Raw genomic sequence first — 19,305 nt, 5'->3', positions numbered from 1 at the left:
GTCCCCTGCCCATGCATGTGGCCGTGGCCCGCAAATGTTTTCTTCGCAGCCTGAAGCTGACGCACACTACCAGACCATATGCTCCCGCCCTCCCCCTGCTGGGCACCCCCAGGAGGAGCGGGATGGTTACGCCGCGCAATCTGGAACACTGGGTCACGGCTGGAGTAGAGACCATGGGTGACCTGTATGTTGACGGGCCCTGCTCTCATTCGCGGAGTTATCTGACACCACGGGACTCCCGGCCGGGCAGTTCCTACTCCATGCGTCGGTACTGCGGGCATACACTGACTCCTGGGGTGACATCCAGGTTGAGCCGCCGATGCACCACCTGGTCCAATATCTACATGTAATGGGCAGAGGATCGCACATCACGCATTGGTTAGCGCAGGCGCTTCTCATCCACACGCAAACACCCACACAGCAGATCAGGGCTAAGTGGGCGGCGCACCGTGGGAGGGATTGGACGGATAAGGAGTGGGACATGGTACTAGCTAGCCCCGTAAACATCCCCCGCAACTCCCGCTTCCGCATCATCCAACTGTACATATTGCACCAGGCATACCTAACGCCAGATAGAATAAACAGATACTTCGCGATCGACACTGCCGTTTGTCCCAGATGCGACCTGTTGGGCGCAGATATCCTGCACATGCTTTGGCACTGCCCAACCCTGACCACGTACTGGGGGGAGGTGACCTCACTCCTGAATCACAGCACGGGCCCGGGCCTGCCAGGCACGTGGGAGGCGTGCATTCTCGGACTCTATAACAGAACCAAACTGAACAAAACACAGGCACGATTCTGGGATTTGGGCCTCATCACGGCCAAACGGCTGCTTACGCGACACTGGAAATGGCGGGAACCGCCTACCCCAAAACACTGGTTCGCATCCTTTACAAACTGGGCCAGGGCGGAAGGCACGGCGCTCTACCGGGAAGAAATAGCGGGTCTGCGGCAGTTCCCGATAGCACAGCTCTGGGACGGCATCCTGGGGACCATGCAGGGGGAGGGCACTGCCAGAGGGCTCACGCAGAATAAGTGAAACCGGAGGTGGGTCACAGAGGCTAATGCTGTATCGCAGGAACCACCGCAAGCGACGCCCCCCCCCCCCTCCTCCTGACACAGACAAGAATCAGCCAGCGCGTAGACCTCGGATACGACCCAACGCCAATGCGGGCGCCCATCAGCAGCCATTGCCCAGCAGCGCGCCCCAAGCACAGAGTTGCTGACATCGCCCCCGCAAGCACACTCCGCCCCCCCCCCACCCACTTTCACATATATGTTTACATGTTTACAGTATCGGACCCCTGCTCACAGACGGTGGCCTCCCTGACCCCCCGTGTTGAAGTGGGTAGGAGCCACTGGCGGCACTACAGACGGCGACTGCAGGCGTAGACGCCGATAGCCACACCGACAGCGAGGCTCCTCCACCTGATTGCAACATGCTCCACTAACAAGGCCGGCGACCGATGACACATCATGGCCCACAGGGGCTGTCCCACTCTAAGTTCAGGCACACTTGCGCACACACACCTCTGACCTCCAGTTGCACTGTAACAGCATCGGCAAACAACACACCGATCAGAGGTGGTTCCTACTAACACCGTGCAGGTGGGGCGGACTTCGAGTGGGGAAGTCGCGAAAGGAACATTGGGACATACCGATACGAACTGTTTTGTTTAGTTTGCCGATTTCATGGCTAAGTTCTAGGGAAAAAAAAGAAAAACAAGGCGTCATTTATGGACTTTTCCTTTCTAGACTTGCGAAAATGTGACTATCTTATCCATGTCCTAGCACACCGGGGACACGAGGGACGCAATGACATGCTCTTTTATGATGACCCACACCCTCACGATTCACCGTTCATTTGCAGCCGGCCCGCAGGGTTGTAGGCTTTGCTATATGTACTGTACCTTTGAACACTAATAAACGTCTTAAAAAAAAAAAGAAAAAAAAAAAAATCAAGATGCATAGGCTTGACTATTTTGGCTAGGCATAAGCTCTACCCCTGACATCACACACTTCACAGGTACTTGAGCTAAGCAACTATCATCTTCCATGTATTAACATTGAAGTTAACCAGGTTTATATAAGTAGACATTATATTCGTAGGAACCATTGCAGACAATGCCTGTTTTCATTGATATGAATAGATATTAAATGTAAAAAAAAAGAAACAATGTTACAAAATAATTGCACACCTTTTGTTCGTATAAGGGATGCAAATACTCCTTGAAATAGATTATGTGACCTAAAAGGGATATATGTTATTGCTAGGCTACCAGTAAATGTCAGATTGTTCTACAAAGAATTCAGTTTTAGTCTTGCATCCTTCTGAGGGGGATAGAGAAAAATGTCATAGAGCATTTCAGGAACTACCAATTTCCGTTTATGCTGTATAAGTGAGTATAACATGTCACGCCATTGTAATCGCATCACTCTTTAAGTGGCAAGAAGCATTTCTATTATCGCAGTCCTATACAAAACCCTTTTGTTAGGCATTTAAAAAAATCACCATGAACAGCAGTGATTTGCAATTTTGTCTTCATGGGCTACTAAGGTTAAGCTCCTCGTGGCATCTTCAGGAGAGCTGGGATTCCATGGCAGCTTCTCGTTTGGAAGTATCAAGAGGAAAGAAAGCAACACATCAATGGGTACTGAAGGCAGCACATCAAGAACTGAACACTGAAAGTCAGGAAATCTCCACCAAGGACTGACTTTCCGTATAAAGAACTATGGTTTATAATTTAGGCTACGTTTTATATTTGATAATATGCAAAAAGAGCCACTTTCTGCTTCTTCTTCTTCACGGATCTAAAGCTACAAGTTTAATAAAAGGAATCATTACTATAGTTATATCAAAAACGATGCACTGTAATCTTATAATATGTGCAGTTATTACGGCATTAGTGCCCCGGTGAAAGATACGTACGTTCTGCGATGATCTTCGGGGGGTAATCGAGGTACGACCAGACCTCCTCGGCGGACAGCAGGTTGAGCAGCCGGCTGGACACCGTGCCGTTCATGAGGCCGCTGCTATTGCTCGCTGCGTAAATCAAAGTCAACACGTTGGCTTGGAGCGATGTACTCACAATCTATAGAGAAAAAAGAAAACAAGAAAATGGCGTCAACTAGAAAATGATGAGGGTCACATACGTCAGGGCTTATCAATCATAACAGCAGTAGGGAAAAATATATATGTAAAAATATACATGGCTTTTGAACACAAAAGTATTTCTAAACTCGCTAATACGTTTGTACGCCCTCCTTTTAACTGTGGAACATGCACCTTTTGTTCCATGATTGTTGGAATCTCTGAACGTATTCCACAATTGTTGACATAATCTCCTAGTACCCTCATTCACTCGCAGAGATTTCCGAAGGACTACATTAAATCAAGTGTCTCAGTAAGTGCTTTTATCCAGAGTGACAGCAAGACTGCATTTTTCGCTGAAGGTTCTTTCCTCGAGACTTAATTGCGGACACTAGTGAAAACCCTTTTTCGTGTGGAGTGGCTGGAGGTCCCTGTTCCCTTGGGATTCTGTTGCTGATTTGAGAGCCTGTGCTGCGTGGCTTGGGAGGAGAGAGGAGCGGAGACCGGGACTGCGAGGACCAGCATCCAGCAGAACACCCACAGCTGGTTCCTCTTCCCGGCCGTGCCGCGCCCCCTCTCAGTGCCACGCCCCCTCCCAGTGCCTTTTAACCTCTCGCGGCCCCCGCTTTGCGGGCGCCGCTCGAGACTTAATTGCGGACACTAGTGAAAACCCTTCTTCGTGTGGAGTGGCTGGAGGTCCCTGTTCTCTTGGGATTCTGTTGCTGATTTGAGAGCCTGTGCTGCGTGGCTTGGGAGGAGAGAGGAGAGAGGAGCGGAGACCGGGACTGCGAGGACCAGCATCCAGCAGAACACCCACAGCTGGTTCCTCTTCCCGGCCGTGCCGCGCCCCCTGTCAGTGCCACGCCCCCTCCCAGTACCTTTTAACCTCTCGCGGCCCCCGCTTCGCGGGCGCTGCTCGAGACTTAATTGCGGACACTAGTGAAAACCCTTCTTCGTGTGGAGTGGCTGGAGGTCCCTGTTCCCTTGGGATTCTGTTGCTGATTTGAGAGCCTGTGCTGCGTGGCTTGGGAGGAGAGAGGAGCGGAGACCGGGACTGCGAGGACCAGCATCCAGCAGAACACCCACAGCTGGTTCCTCTTCCCGGCCGTGCCGCGCCCCCTGTCAGTGCCACGCCCCCTCCCAGTACCTTTTAACCCAGAGGTCTTCAATCTGTGGGGCGCGACCCCCAGGGGGGTCGTGGACTCCTGGGAAGGGGGTCGCAGATTATGTTGGAGCGTGCAGCAGTTCCTGGCGTCAGGCTGATTGAGGCCGGGTGATCAAGGCGGAGGCCTAATTCACGCCTCATTAACAAGTAAAGGTCTTCTGAAGACCTGTGAAGTACTCGGGTGTGCCTTTCTGTGTGTCCCGAAGCTGTTTCAGCCGGGCTCACTTACACGTGCTGGGGGGGTTGTGTGGGGGAGGAGGCTGTAGCCCTTTGAGTTAAATCAATGGACTTAGCTGCGGGGTTTATTTTTATATTTAACGTTTTATATAGCGCTAGATTAACCCGTAGGTATCAGAGCGCTTTACAAACCCACATAGTAAACAGCAGAAGGGCATTACAGTCATTGGTTCAAGTCCCACGAGCCCTCATACCTGGCGCCTGTGCAGGATAAATGTGCCTGAGACTGTTCTTCACAGTGAGGTGTTTATACAGCCTGTCTGCTCCCCCCCCCCCAAGCAGGGAAGCACAGAGATGCCCTCCCATGAGAGAGGAAGAAGAAGGAAGAAGACGCAGAAAGATACTGCCCCCCCCCCCCCCCCCCCATGAGAGAAACACAGAAAAGGTGGGTGGATGAAGGATGAATGTATGTGTGGATGGAAGGATGAAGGGTGGGTGGATGGATGGATGGAAGGAAGGATGAAGGATGGATGGGTGGATGGAAGGATGAATGGATGGATGTGTGAAAAGGTGGGTGGATGAATGATGAGTGGATGGATGTAAAGATGAAAGGGTGGATGGATGGATGAAGGATGGATGGATGTGTGAAAAGGTGGGTGGATGAATGATGAGTGGATGGATGTAAAGATGAAAGGGTGGATGGATGGATGAAGGATGGATGGATGGATGAAAGGGTGGATGGATGAAGGATGTATGTATGGATGGATGGACAAAAGGGTAGATGGATGAAGGATGGATGTATGGATGGATACAAGGTTGCATGGATGAATGATGGATGGATGGATGAAAGGGTGGGTGGATGGATGAAGGATGGATGGATGAAAGGGTGGATGGATGAAGGATGTATGTATGTATGGAAGGACAAAAAGGTAGATGGATGAAGGATGGATGTATGGATGGATAAAAAGGTTGCATGGATGAATGATGGATGTGTGAAAAGGTGGGTGGATGAATGATGGGTGAATGGATGGATGAAAGGGTGGCTGGATGAAGGATGGATGTATGGATGGATGTGTGAAAAGGTGGGGGATGAATGATGGGTGGATGGATGGATGGATGAAAGGGTAGGTGGATGGATGAAGGATGGATGGATGAAAGGGTGGATGGATGAAGGATGTATGTATGGATGGAAGGACAAAAAGGTAGATGGATGAAGGATGGATGTATGGGTGGATAAAAGGTTGCATGGATGAATGATGGATGCATGGATGGATGTGTGAAAAGGTGGGGGGATGAATGATGGGTGGATGAAGGATGGATGTATGGATGAAAGGGTGGATGGTTGTATGGATGGAATAATGAAAGGGTGGGTGGATGAAGGATGGATAGGTGAAATGGTGGATGGATGGAAGGATGAAAGGGTGGATGGATGAAGGATGGATGTATGGATGGATGGCTAAAAGGTTGCATGGATGAATGATGGATGGATGTGTGAAAAGGTGGGTGGATGAATAGATGGGTGGATAGGTAAAGGATGGACGTATGGATGGAAGGATGAAAGGGTGGATGGATGAAGGATGGATGGATGTGTGAAAGTGTGGGTGGATGAATGATGGATGGATGGATGTGATGAGGTCTAACAGGCGCATTTATGGTTGTCGATAGTTGTTGATGATGAGGAGTACCAGTTTCTAGAATCTTTTGTCGTAAGGGGGTCCTTACGCCTAAAAAGGTTTTACAAGGGGGTCTCGGCATCAAAAAGTTTGAAGACCTCTGTTTTAACCTCTCGCGGCCCCCGCTTCGCGGGCGCTGCTCGAGACTTAATTGCGGACACTAGTGAAAACCCTTCTTCGTGTGGAGTGGCTGGAGGTCCCTGTTCCCTTGGGATTCTGTTGCTGATTTGAGAGCCTGTGCTGCGTGGCTTGGGAGGAGAGAGGAGCGGAGACCGGGACTGCGAGGACCAGCATCCAGCAGAACACCCACAGCTGGTTCCTCTTCCCGGCCGTGCCGAGCCCCCTCTCAGTGCCACGCCCTCTCCCAGTGCCTTTTAACCTCTCGCGGCCCCCGCTTCGCGGGCGCCGCTCGAGACTTAATTGCGGACACTAGTGAAAACCCTTCTTCGTGTGGAGTGGCTGGAGGTCCCTGTTCCCTTGGGATTCTGTTGCTGATTTGAGAGCCTGTGCTGCGTGGCTTGGGAGGAGAGAGGAGCGGAGACCGGGACTGCGAGGACCAGCATCCAGCAGAACACCCACAGCTGGTTCCTCTTCCCGGCCGTGCCGCGCCCCCTCTCAGTGCCACGCCCCCTCCCAGTGCCACGCCCCCTCCCAGTGCCTTTTAACCTCTCGCGGCCCCCGCTTCGCGGGCGCCGCTCGAGACTTAATTGCGGACACTAGTGAAAACCCTTCTTCGTGTGGAGTGGCTGGAGGTCCCTGTTCCCTTGGGATTCTGTTGCTGATTTGAGAGCCTGTGCTGCGTGGCTTGGGAGGAGAGAGGAGCGGAGACCGGGACTGCGAGGACCAGCATCCAGCAGAACACCCACAGCTGGTTCCTCTTCCCGGCCGTGCCGCGCCCCCTCTCAGTGCCACGCCCCCTCCCAGTGCCTTTTAACCTCTCGCGGCCCCCGCTTCGCGGGCACCGCTCGAGACTTAATTGCGGACACTAGTGAAAACCCTTCTTCGTGTGGAGTGGCTGGAGGTCCCTGTTCCCTTGGGATTCTGTTGCTGATTTGAGAGCCTGTGCTGCGTGGCTTGGGAGGAGAGAGGAGCGGAGACCGGGACTGCGAGGACCAGCATCCAGCAGAACACCCACAGCTGGTTCCTCTTCCCGGCCGTGCCGCGCCCCCTCTCAGTGCCACGCCCCCTATTACGTATAAGTTTGACTGCCTTCCGCGTATCGCGGGACGCGCGCGGGGCTCAGCCCGGGCTAAGCCCGGGCAAAGGGCGGGCCGTTTGAGGCCGCTAGAGAACGGTAGAGACCGGACCGGGCCATTCCCCTTGGCTCTACCATTGTTTGTGCAATCCTCGTTTCCTGTTCGTATCATTCCTTGAGGAACCCAAGGTATAGACGCAATGTCCGTGCGCGAGTGTAGAAACAGGGCAGCTAAAGGGAAGAAGCTGAATGGGACTCTTGATGATTTCATAACTAGAACTAATACTGCCGTTGATGTGGAAATCAATAAAATGCAGCAGAGAGTCTCTATGGACCTTGATGCAGCTAGAAGAATATCCCAGGAGCTGTCCCGAGCGAGGAAATCATCCTAAGGCCATCTTGCCACAGTCAAAACTCCCGAGCGCCGGGTAGGTACTGCTCCTATTCTGACGCAGGCAGTTGTTCACCAGATGCCGGTCTCCCCACTCCCAGCCCCTATGGGGGGGGGGGCTGCCCCTTCCACCAACTACCATTCATACCCCTTCTTTGGGTGGGGTGGAGCCGGCAAAGGGGGTCCCAATAGAGTCATCACCTAACCCCAAGGGGGAGGCCGGGAGGAATCCTTTCACAGTCAAAGAGGGTACTATCCAAAAGCGCAAGCGTCACACGATATCTGCCTTCTCTAGGAAGAAGGCGAAGGTTGCAAAGGCCCAGATCCTCACGGGTCCCAATCCTCTAGTAGGGGGGGTGTCCATTATACCGCCCCATTCTTCTCCCCAAGTATTACCACCTACGGGACATTCCAACACAATTACTGCAGAAACTAGTCGAGCAGCTTCAGAGGGGGAGCAGGATTTGGTAATAGAGGATGAGAATGGTGGGGTGCCAGTGTGTGTGATAGAGGGAAGAGATGTGGAATTCTTAACGATTGTCTGGGAAACACTTAAGAAACTTCTAACCCCCCTGGAAGTCAGACTATCCCGCATAGAAAATCAGCTGCTTGAGACAGAAAAGAGCATTCTAACCTTAGCAACTCTTAGCATAGCTGATAACAAACTGAATAACACACCTGGCCCAATCCACCCAACACCAACAACCACAGTCATCCCACCTGTGGCTCTTGTGACCAAACCTATTCCTAAACCTCGAAACAAGGCAGTAATAAGCAACACCATTAATGTGGCAACGGAGTTACCCAAGCAACCGCTTGCACAACCCGTCCCAGCCACGAAGGCGGTAGTAGCCACTAGGGCTAAAGTACAGAAGTCCTACTACCCTAGCACACAGGGGGTGAAACATGGGGAGAAACAACGCGGGGATATATTGACCTCCCCCCGGATGTTAGGCCTTATGTAGTGGTGCTAACAGGAGTCCCGGAAATTGCATATCACCAGCAGGAAAACTTTGGGTCACTGAGAAACAAGGTAACATACTGGCTAAATGAAAACAGACCGCTACCCGTCCACCTGAGAAGTAAAATTCTCATGGTGCGAAGGGTACCATGGATAGGCACCTCGCACAAATCTATCTCAGGTGACTGTATAATTGTTTCTTTTGATGACCCCAATACAGCACATCACATATCCACATGGAACGATTACGGGGGGAACTCGACTATAGTAGCTAGACCCCTAACCTACTTTTATCCCCTGCTTTCACGTTCCAAAAACGGGGGGAATTGGCCTTTGTCTAGAAACCACGCATGGGGTGACCCAGTAGATAGTTGGCAGGGCACACAAGGGAGTTGGAATGGGGCACCTACCTATAATAGATTTGGTTGCCTTGAAGATGTTGATTGACTCACTGGCAAGGTGTTTTGCACAACCTATTCTGAGGTCTTACCTTCCCCCCCCACCGCGCTCTGTCGCTGTGCTATCTTCAAGTATCCCCGAAAACTATAACTCACCAGAAAATAGGGCCTTGCCCAACGAGGGTAGAGTTGTTAAATCTCGACTATCTGATATAGACCTTGAATCCCTTAATGATAAGGTAGGTCTGGTAGTCCCAGCTCATCATAATGTCAAGGGTAACTTCCTCCCTGGGGAGTCGTTTGGAGCAGGGAGGCTACAGATAGAGGGATTGATGCCTCAAGATCTATCCCTACCCGAAGTGGCCGACAGATGTGGGGGAACTCAGGCCAGCTGCAATATTTCATCGCTCCCGTCGTTTAAGGGGGGGAGCTACCATGCCCCCTGGTGGTGGTGCCTGGAAATGAGATTTTTTCCCTGACCACGGTTGAGTCCCCTAGTATTATCCCCAGTACTATCCCTAGTATTGTCTTTGCCCATCCCAGAAACGATCAGGTGCGGGCCCAGAGGGAACTGGTGTGGAGGGTCTGAAGGTGCTCAGCTGGAACATAGCAGGTCTTGCGCGGAACATAGACATACCCGACTGGAATTCATTTATTGAACCATTCGGGTTGTGCCTATTCCAGGAAACCTGGTGCCTGGAACCATGTCATAAGGTGGGTTTCACCACCTACTTTGTTCCAGCGACACAAGCCCAGGGAGGGAAAGGCCGTCCTTCCGGTGGCCTACTTATTTGGGCAAGTATCTCGCTGGGTCTTACTATTAGGCACATTGTCAATAAATCACCGGACCTACAGAGAATTTCAGCTAGAGGGCCACATGGGGGGAATAGGTTTGACATTTTTAACATCTATGTTAGAGGGGCGAGGGCCGGATCCTCCACACTGTCTCTTACGGGTATTGAGGAGGGTCTTAGTTCTTGTGCGCCCGACGCTCTAGTGATACTAGCAGGGGACTTCAACTGTACGTTTGAACCCCTGGCTGGTGAAGATATATTGGGCACCTGGGAAGACGATGCCAGGAGAGGCATTCCACCCCTCTCACTGGCCCCTATTAGAAGCTGGTCCCAAAATGCCATCGACCTTAATGCCCTCTGCCTGGAACATGGCCTTAGGGCCACCAATGGCAGAACTAAATCGGACCAGGCAGGAGCTCACACGTTTAATAGAGTGGGTCACTCTTCGCGAATTGACTTCATTCTATTGAACTACAGTCTCTGGGCACATCTAATCGATATGGAGGTTGTCGAGTCTTCTGCTAGCGACCACAACCCCCTATTCCTGTCCTTGTCTTCCTTAATGAGGGGTTTGTCTCCAGCCCCAGCCCCTCATGTTTGGAAAACAACACACGAAGTAATTCCATCTAATTGTGGCAGACGCTTAACATGGAACACCTTCGCGGCAAAAGAGTTTAAGATCCGGGAGGCCAAATCTATAATGACCAATATCGCGATGCGGTTAGACTCCTTAGGACCCAACGATCGAGATCATGAGGTTTTTAACTTGTTCCCTGAAGCTACTATTGCGCTGGGCAAACTTTTTGTGGCTTGCCCTTCAGGCTCAAGGGGCAGCGGAAATGGTAGACCCATGTGCAATCCGGGTTGGTTCTCACACGCCTGCAGTGTCGCCAAAAAGGAGCTGATCAGGGCGGTAAAAGCCAAGGATGGGGCCCAGATTAGCTCCGCTAGGCGTAACTATAGAAAGATCTTAGCAAAGGCAAGGGCTGAGTATGAGAACTCGTTTTGGCAGGACCTACTGGCAGCTAGTCTCAGGAAGGACTCTAAAGGCTTCTGGGATCTAATAAGAACAAAGGACAAACCCACGGACTCGCTCATAACATGCAATATAACCGAGGGAGCATGGTTCGACCACTTCTCCAAGCTTTATGCAGCGACCGAGGGCCCCGTGTCCATCGAGGTGTGGCAGCATGCCTTGGGTAAATTGGAGCCGAGTGAGGAATTCCAATTTACTTGCAAAGAAGTTGAAGGGGCGATTAAGTGCCAGGTCCCCAACAAGGCGGCGGGTCCGGACGGCCTCCCAGGGGATCTACTTTGTGTTAATTTAGCCGAGTGGGGGAGACTTATTGCCTCCGTAATGAATGCTGGCTTGGCTGGTGCGGCCTTACCAGATTCATGGAGGGGTGCAGAGGTCGTCCCTATCTTTAAGAAAGGGAACCGGGACGACCCTGCAAATTACCGCCCTATAAGCCTCCTGGATTCTTCGCAGAAGGTGGCAGGCAAAGTCGTCTTAGGAAGAATCACGCAGTGGGTCGAACAAAACAATATTCTGTCAGACTTCCAAGCCGGTTTCAGAACTGGCACGAGGACGATCGAGCAAGCATTCCGGTTGCTGATGCTCTACTGGAAAGTGGTTGTACTGGGCAAAGGCTGCCTGTATTTGGCATTTATAGATCTAAGGACAGCCTTTGACCTGGTCCCACGCAACCAGCTCTGGAGCGTTCTCGAAACACTAGGCATTCCCCCTTACCTTTTGGACATGCTGATAAGATTCCACGCAGACAACTTTGCACAGATCAGGTGGGGAGTTCAGGGACAAAAAACAGCGCGAATTCCTGTAAATAGAGGTGTCCGCCAGGGCTGTGTTTTGGCCCCCACTCTGTTCTCATTATATGTTAACGGAGTGGTGGAGCATCTGCTACAACATCCAGCAGACGCACCATCCCTGGCGGGCAAGAAAATACCTACACTCTTATTTGCAGACGACACCCTCCTGATCTCTAAGTCACCAGTGGGCCTGCAGAGTCTTTTAAACAGCTTTAAGACCTTCTGCGACTCAAGAGGCCTAGTCATAAACACGGGGAAAACGAAGTTCCTGGTCTTAAATCCCCCGAAGAAGTCTGTCAATTCACCTACACTTGACTTAGTCCCACTCGAGAGGGTTAGGGAGTTCGATTATCTTGGTATCCGCCTCTGCGACTCCATGAGTTGGAAATCCCATCTCCAAAAGATGTTGCTGTCCCACAAGAGAGTGACAGGTGCCCTTCTTAAGAAACATTGTGGCTCCTCCTATAAACCAATTGCACCGGCCCTTGATATCTACAGTGCACGGGGTGTTAGTGCAGCTCTCTATGGGGCAGATTTATGGGGTGTGCAGAATGTGGACCAGCTGACCCGTTCTGAAAATAAATTTCTTAAAGATCTAATGGCCCTTCCTCATAGTACCCCAACCCTCCCTCTCCTTCTAGATACGGGCACTCGCCCTATTAGCGATCAAGCGAGGCTGCGTCCGCTCCTCCTATGGGCCCGTATCTGGAGAGCCCCTGAACTGTCCAGCTACGCAGATGGCCTTAAGGAGATTCTCGCATCGCCTGGCTGGGCTAAGATCCAATGGCTAAGGGAAGTTAAACACCTTCTAATAGACCTGGGTCTTGAGGATGATTGGGCCAATAGGTCGGCCCCGCCTAAGTCAACTTTAAAGAAGCTATTTTGGTCCTGGGTGGCTGAGGGCAGAAATAGGGATGTTAATTTGTGTAGGTCATCGACAGAATTCCTTTTGGTAAAAGATGTGCATTTTTGTGAGCCATATATGGATTTCATTACAGCTCCTTGGGATAGGGCCCTCTACTTTAAGTTTAGGGTAGGTGTTCTTCCAGTGGGAACAGTGACTGCCAACTGGAAGGTCCCGGCACAGACCTCCCCCTTCTGTCCTTGTTGTACACACAGATTAGAGACAGCTCCCCATCTACTGTTTGAATGCCTGGCCTATGCAGTCCCCCGCAGCAGATGGCTGAAGCCACTCTGTAGAGAACTTGGGACTAGGTCACATAGGGAGGCCTTAGGAATTCTTAGATCAGACCCCCGTCCCTTGTTCGCCACTGGAATGGCTAAATTTTTAGGCTGGGCATGGCGCATTAGACTTAACAGATTAGCCTACCTTGCTTGAGAGCACTTTATATTGTTTTATTGAAGTCAAGTAAGTAAAGTGTTGTACAGAGGTTATGTTATTTAATGTCTGCTGTTTTTTTAAAACTGTTTTTTAAATGTATATGTAATGCTTTTTATGATATTAATTATATATCGAAATAAAGCTAAACTTTCATTATAACCCATTGAAAAACGGATTGATTTGCTTCATATGAGAACTAGCCAGAACAATATAGATACGGACAAATCTATAGATGTTTTACATATGTTACTAATATTTCTAGATTTACATTGACTCATGTACTTCAGAAATCTTGAACTGGGAAGGATCCAAAATGTCCAGTTTCTTTCCCGCTCTTCTATGTTTCTTCCTGAAGCCATGAAAGCAGCACAGAGGTGTTACTCGTGCCACCCAGGGCCCAACTGGGAACAGCAGCCAGCCCTGGCAGATAGCTGCTCGACCATCCCTGGGAGCGGGGGCTGCTAGTAAGAAGTACCACTCCCACTTTTGTTACAGGAGGCCGATATTGCAGCACTGCTGCAAGACCACCCCCCACGGGCACAAAATCGCCCCCCAACCCTCCGGCCCACCGGGGAAATGCCCGGTGCCCGCTACGGCCATTCCGGCCCTGGTGCCACCGCTCCTGTATCCTTCCCTGGTAGTGTCTAACTCTATAGCATTAGCCACAACTCACATGTCATTGTACGCGGATGCCGCATCGGGTCAGATGTTCATCTTCTCTGCTGCACCAGGAAGTGTGCTGATGTTTGCTATGGTGACCTCTTAGAATTTCAGAACTGGCAGATATTGTCGGTAGTGACCACAGCATTGCTTGAACAGTGTGGGTCATAGCTCTTTTGTTCTGAAAGAACCCTGAAGTACTAAGATAGGTGAATGAGTAAGGGGTAAAACCCAATGAGTCTCTTGCTCTCAAATAAAAGTCATGTAGCATTAGCCACAACTCACATCCTAGCCACAGCTCCACAATCTTCTCTGCCTCATTTTAAAGACATCTTCCATTTCACAGCCAAAATAATCCTTCTTTTAAAAATCTCAGTCATACATCCTTCTTAGAGAACTCCAATGGCTCTCTTTAAATGCAAGAGCTGATTTGCAACTTTGCTCTGTCGCCTAAAACGCAATTCATATGAATAACCCTTCCTTCCTTGCTACTATTCTATGTATGTGCAATGGCCAAAGAAATTTTCAAAGGCAGAATGCTAAAAAATTGAGGCATCCTCATTTAGAAACTCCTCTATCAAGAACTGTCCCTTTGTGGGGTCTCAATCGCAGCTCAGAGTGCATTTCTACTCAGTAGTAGAACCTCTAGCTCTGGCAGAGACAAGGGACAGATGAGAGCCTGGTCTTCTGAATTAGGTGCCACTTAGTGTAGGGCTACCACAACCGGGTCAGACTGGGTCATAGGCAATCAGACAGTGCCTGATGGGCTGGTCTGACAGATCAGTGTGAGTTTAACACGGTGGGTTTGGTTTATAGCCATGTGGTCCAGTTTGTGGTGTTGATTTCCCTCCTATTACCACAAACCTCGGCTCCAGCAAGCACAAATGCACACAGTTCCCCATACCTTGCAAAATATCCATGCAGCTTATTTTTATGAGTTCAAAACTGGCCTGATTTGCAAATGTGGGCTACTTTTTTAGTTATCCAGTGCACTAATGGGAGCCACTTTTATTTTGGTGCCCGGGGCCTATTTCTTGGCCCAGTCTGACCCTGGCTATCAGCTACGGCCCGTGCAAGTAAGAGTGGTGGGAGGGAGATTTTGACGGACGATGACAAGGGAAAATTAAATAAATAAATAATTTTCCCTTGTCATCGTCCGTCGAAATCCCCCCAACGGTTGTATAAAAAACAGGGGTGTGATATTTAATCACACTGCTTCATGGGACACTGCCTTTCAAGATTGGTGTAGCCCCGGAGTTCCAAGACAAGAACACTTTTTTCAGGATTGGTGCAGTATCTGATGCTCAAAACCCAGGAGGCCTTGCAGAATACATCAGTGTTGGAAATTTTTGTTGGTCAAAGGGCTCTGTCCACTTTACCCCTGCTAACCAGTGGTAAAGTGATTGTGCACTCCCTTTGCAAACATGTTAAGAATGGTAATACCTAATTGACATATTTAATTTACTTATAAGTCCCTAGTTTCTGGTACTGCATGTACCCGGGTCTGAATATTAAATGCTACTGGTGGTCTGTAGCACTCAATGTGCCACCAACTAAGGTAGCATTTTAAAGCATGTCTCCAGGTCTGCCCATGCAACCGGGTCTGCAGTTTTAAACTATCATTTTGACCTAGCAAAACAAACTTTTTGCCAGGTTTAAACCTTCTATTTTATGACTTATAAGTCACCCCTAAGGTAGTTCCTAAATGTCCACAGGGCAAGCTGCATGGTATTTAAAAAGTAAAACATATATATTTAATGTTTTTCACTGTGGATCTCCCATAAGAAAACACTGGGTTATAATATACCAATTTATAATGCTTACTTTTAGTTTGGGGAAAATGATTCAAGAGCTAATTTTAATAGTAATTTAAAATCTAACGTAATTGTCAAAGTCATATTTTATATTGCTATTTTGGAATTGCACTTTTAAAAGGTGTCATTCTCGTGCCTAAAACCAAAAGACTTTCATGACAGTGCCCAGATATCACCCGACCCTTGATGGTTCTCCTGTGGTAAGATATGTGTTGCTCCTCAGACAGTGATCTAAAGGCCCTGGGAGCAGGGAACAGGCCTCCACCCTTGACTGGATAGTCAGGGGGCCCTGCACCGCCCCTTCCCGAGCTTCAAAATATGCCTATTTTGTCAGTGGTAGATGTAGCTCACAGCCAGGCCTGTCCCCCGTTTTGTTCTCTGATCAGGATGGCACAAACCAAGTGGGAGTAGAGGAACCGCCTAAAACTAGTTTAGGGGTGGACAAAGGTTTGCCCTAAAGTTATAGGCTGGTACTAAGCTCAAATGAAGTTCCAACATACCTTTCCTCAGAACCCTCCTGGACCTGTGGAGAATCAGAAAAACTGTCCAGCTTCTCAGGAACCTGAAGAAAGACTGGACCTTGGACCTGCTTGCCTTGAACCCAGGACCCCCATAAGTGTCTCTAGGGACTGTTGGCTGACCTCTTGTTTGATCTACAGGGACATATCAAGCTTTCAGAGCACTTCCTCCCTGCAATTTGCTTTAGCTGACGACTCCCAGCTGGATCTGCCCTGGACCCTGCTTCTGGCCTCTGTTGAAATGAGTCCGAACACCCTAGTGGTGACCCCCAGGTCCTAAAACCTTAGCTGGTGTTACAGTACACTTTCTTCCCCACTGAAGCAGATGGTAATTCTGAACAGAAGGGGTTTTATCGGGACCAATGTTGAGAAGCAACCGATCAACGTCAAAGCCTTCCTGGGCACAGACTTCCGACTGCCTGCTTAGAGCTTTCTTACCTTCATCGGTACCCTGCTCTTCAGTAACCCGCCATCTTCGAGCGCAGGTTTGGATTGAGCTTGCAATTTGCACTGCCGATGATACATCAACTATCACTTTTTCTCCATAAAGGTTTCTAAGTTAGAAGCTAAACTTTCCACTGGGAAAAACCTGGTCCTGTATCCAAACTGCACTCTACCACAGTCAGCCTTAATTTTTCACCATGTCAAGCGTAACCTGATAACCGCAGTTGTTGCTTTGAGCTTCTTGGCTTCATTTGTAATTCAAACGTTAAAAATTCATATCTCCGATTTGAATTATTGGATTTTTGTTGTTTTGCTGTCCTTTATCTAATAAACTTTTTTTTTTTTCTTCTAAATTTGTTTGGGATTTTTCTTGTGTTGTGCTTTCACATAATTGCTGTTTGAGTGCTGGACAAATACTTTACACATTGCCTCATGTTAAGTTTGACAGCTTTGTGTCAAGCTACCAGAGGGTTGAGCACAGGTTAATTTAATGACTTTTGTGGTTCACCCTGACGTGGATTATGATTATTATTTGAGGTGGGTTGCCAAACCCACATCTAATACTCAAATTTCTTACAATTAGGCTCCCCTGGAATTGAATTTGGGATTGATGTGAGGGTGGAATCCAAGTTCAAAAAGTCTTGGGGAATAGTGATTGAAAAGGGGTATACAAAGTGTGAGGGGCAAAGCACAACCACAGCAAGTTTATCACAACATAAGCTAATCACCAGTGGCAGCCAGTAATTTTATCAGGGAGCAGAGTGGGGGGCACACAAGCACATAGACACATTCACACACACTCATGCATCTGCACCCACACCCATTCACAACACTCACAAATACACATACATACAAGCACGCATGCACCAAACATAAAACACATAAAACTTACTTTCACTGTAGAAAGGGAAGCCTCCGAGGTCCCAGGAGGGTTGGGACTGCTGCATTTCCTCATTGGATGACCGGGGGAAGGCAGCAATACCTCAACTGTCTCAGAATAGGATTGTGTCAGTGAGAGTGTGACCCCACCCCACTCTGTGATGAGGTGCCACTGATTGACACTCGCCCTGGGCACTTCAGGGACTAAAACTGAAGCGCCCAGTTCCAAGGCAATCAGTGACTCCCCCCCTCATCACAAAATGAAATCTACCTGCTATGGTCGGCTTTGAGGCAGTGGTCTGCATAAATGAAGATGGGTATGCATTTGCTCTTAACTCTAAAATCATCACCTATCGGGGAGGAAATTAAATATGTAATCTGATTAATTAACTTTGAGACTGCATTTCTAAATTGATTTGTTTTGCAGTAAAGGGTTAATATTAGAATTGGGGATATTACTCTAAGCTGGCTCTGTGAGTTGATAGCTTTCTGCTGAGATTACTCTAAGCTAGCTCTGTGAGTTGATAGCTTTCTGCTGAGGGTGTGTGTACAGGCTGAAAGTGGCTTATTTAAATCCTGGCAGGGCAGATTCTGCATCCTCTTAGGTTAAGACAGCTGACTGGAAACTGAGAAAATGCTATAGGTCTGGGAAAATTTTGTGGTGATTCGTCAAACAGGTGGAAACATATTAGAGGGATAATGTCAGAGAAATTCCTATCTTTGGGAATACTAACCATAACTACAGAGTGGCAATCAGATTTAATGTGATTTCTTTCTTTATATCTATTGTATTTGTTTATTGGTTTACATAATCATGTGACAGTGAATGTGTCCTTTAGTTGTTCATGTAGTAATTGTGAAATTTTACATATTCAGTCCAGTTCATTTTTTGGGGTTCCTTGCTATTTTTAGATGGATTGTGCTACATATAAAGGCCAATATGAAAGAAAGGCAATCATTCTTATTGTTGTAAAAATGTGGATTTCTTTTTCCCTAAAGGCCAACTATCATGTCCTCCATATAGTAGTTTGAGTATCTCACTGCTAGGACAATTTATAATGTTGTGGCACAGGAGTGCATAAGAAAAATCACTTTTGTTTGGCTTGTTGGGACAGTTTTATTTTGTGAGTTAGAGAGGGTGCAAAAATAGCTCACCTAGATTAAGAAGTGTTCTATTCATTACGTATTTGTTTGTAGGTTTCTATTAGCATGTGACCATAAATGGGTGTTTCAGTTGTTCATGTAGTAAATCTGAAACTTTACATATGCAGTCTAGTTTATTTTTGGGACTTCCTTGTTAGTTTTAAAGTGTTGTGCTACAAGATATCACAACATGTTGGCCCTTATCACTCCATAACCACTTCATAACAGCACTTGCAATAGCAAAAAGAACCATCTACATAGCCTAATTAACATAGCCTTGAAATTTCATTACAATGTGTTTATCTGTTTTGCCGTTACATGAAATACAAAAGTCTATTTTAAATGCATATGGATTTCAAGTGTGTTTTGGGACCCCCCCATTTGGTGTTGCACCACCATGACCAAACACCACAGAACTTTCAATCCTCCGACAATGTAACGGGTGCAAGAGGTCTACAAGGTTTAGCGGAGATTCATTAAATGGATGCAAAGTTATTAAGGGTCAAAAATCCAAGAAATCCTTATTCTAACTATAAATACAGAGTGGCCACTGTGTGAGCATGTGTGTGTGTGTTTAAAACACCTTTTAAATTCACTGAAAAAAACAAAGGCAATACGGATGTTATAGTTAAGCTCAAATTTCACTCACACCCAACCATCGAATTTCAGCAGTTATAGTTACATGAGCTAACTATAACTTACGGTTCCACAATGTACAGCTTATGACCTCATTTATTATATAACTTATGACATTGCCAGTGACATCACTGACGACATCTCAAAAGACATCACTCATGACATTATCAAGTGAGTTTAAGTATTTTCTAAGA

General features: G+C 48.3%; 1 protein-coding gene across 1 annotated transcript in view; it reads right to left on the bottom strand.

The window, feature by feature from the left end:
• The window catches only part of KIAA1549L (KIAA1549 like), a 730,284-nt gene that overhangs the window by 318,524 nt on the left and 392,455 nt on the right, over positions 1-19,305 (bottom strand). Inside the window, exon 6 of the mRNA XM_078680874.1 lies at positions 2,933-3,095. Within this exon, the coding sequence (XP_078537000.1) occupies positions 2,933-3,095 (163 nt within the window). The remainder of the gene's footprint in view (positions 1-2,932; positions 3,096-19,305) is intronic.

The sequence above is a fragment of the Lissotriton helveticus genome, chromosome 3_1, assembly GCF_964261635.1.
Source record: "Lissotriton helveticus chromosome 3_1, aLisHel1.1, whole genome shotgun sequence".
Taxonomy (NCBI): domain Eukaryota; kingdom Metazoa; phylum Chordata; class Amphibia; order Caudata; family Salamandridae; genus Lissotriton; species Lissotriton helveticus.
The sequence above is the reverse complement of the archived record's forward strand: the minus strand, read 5'-3'. Positions and strand labels throughout refer to the sequence as shown.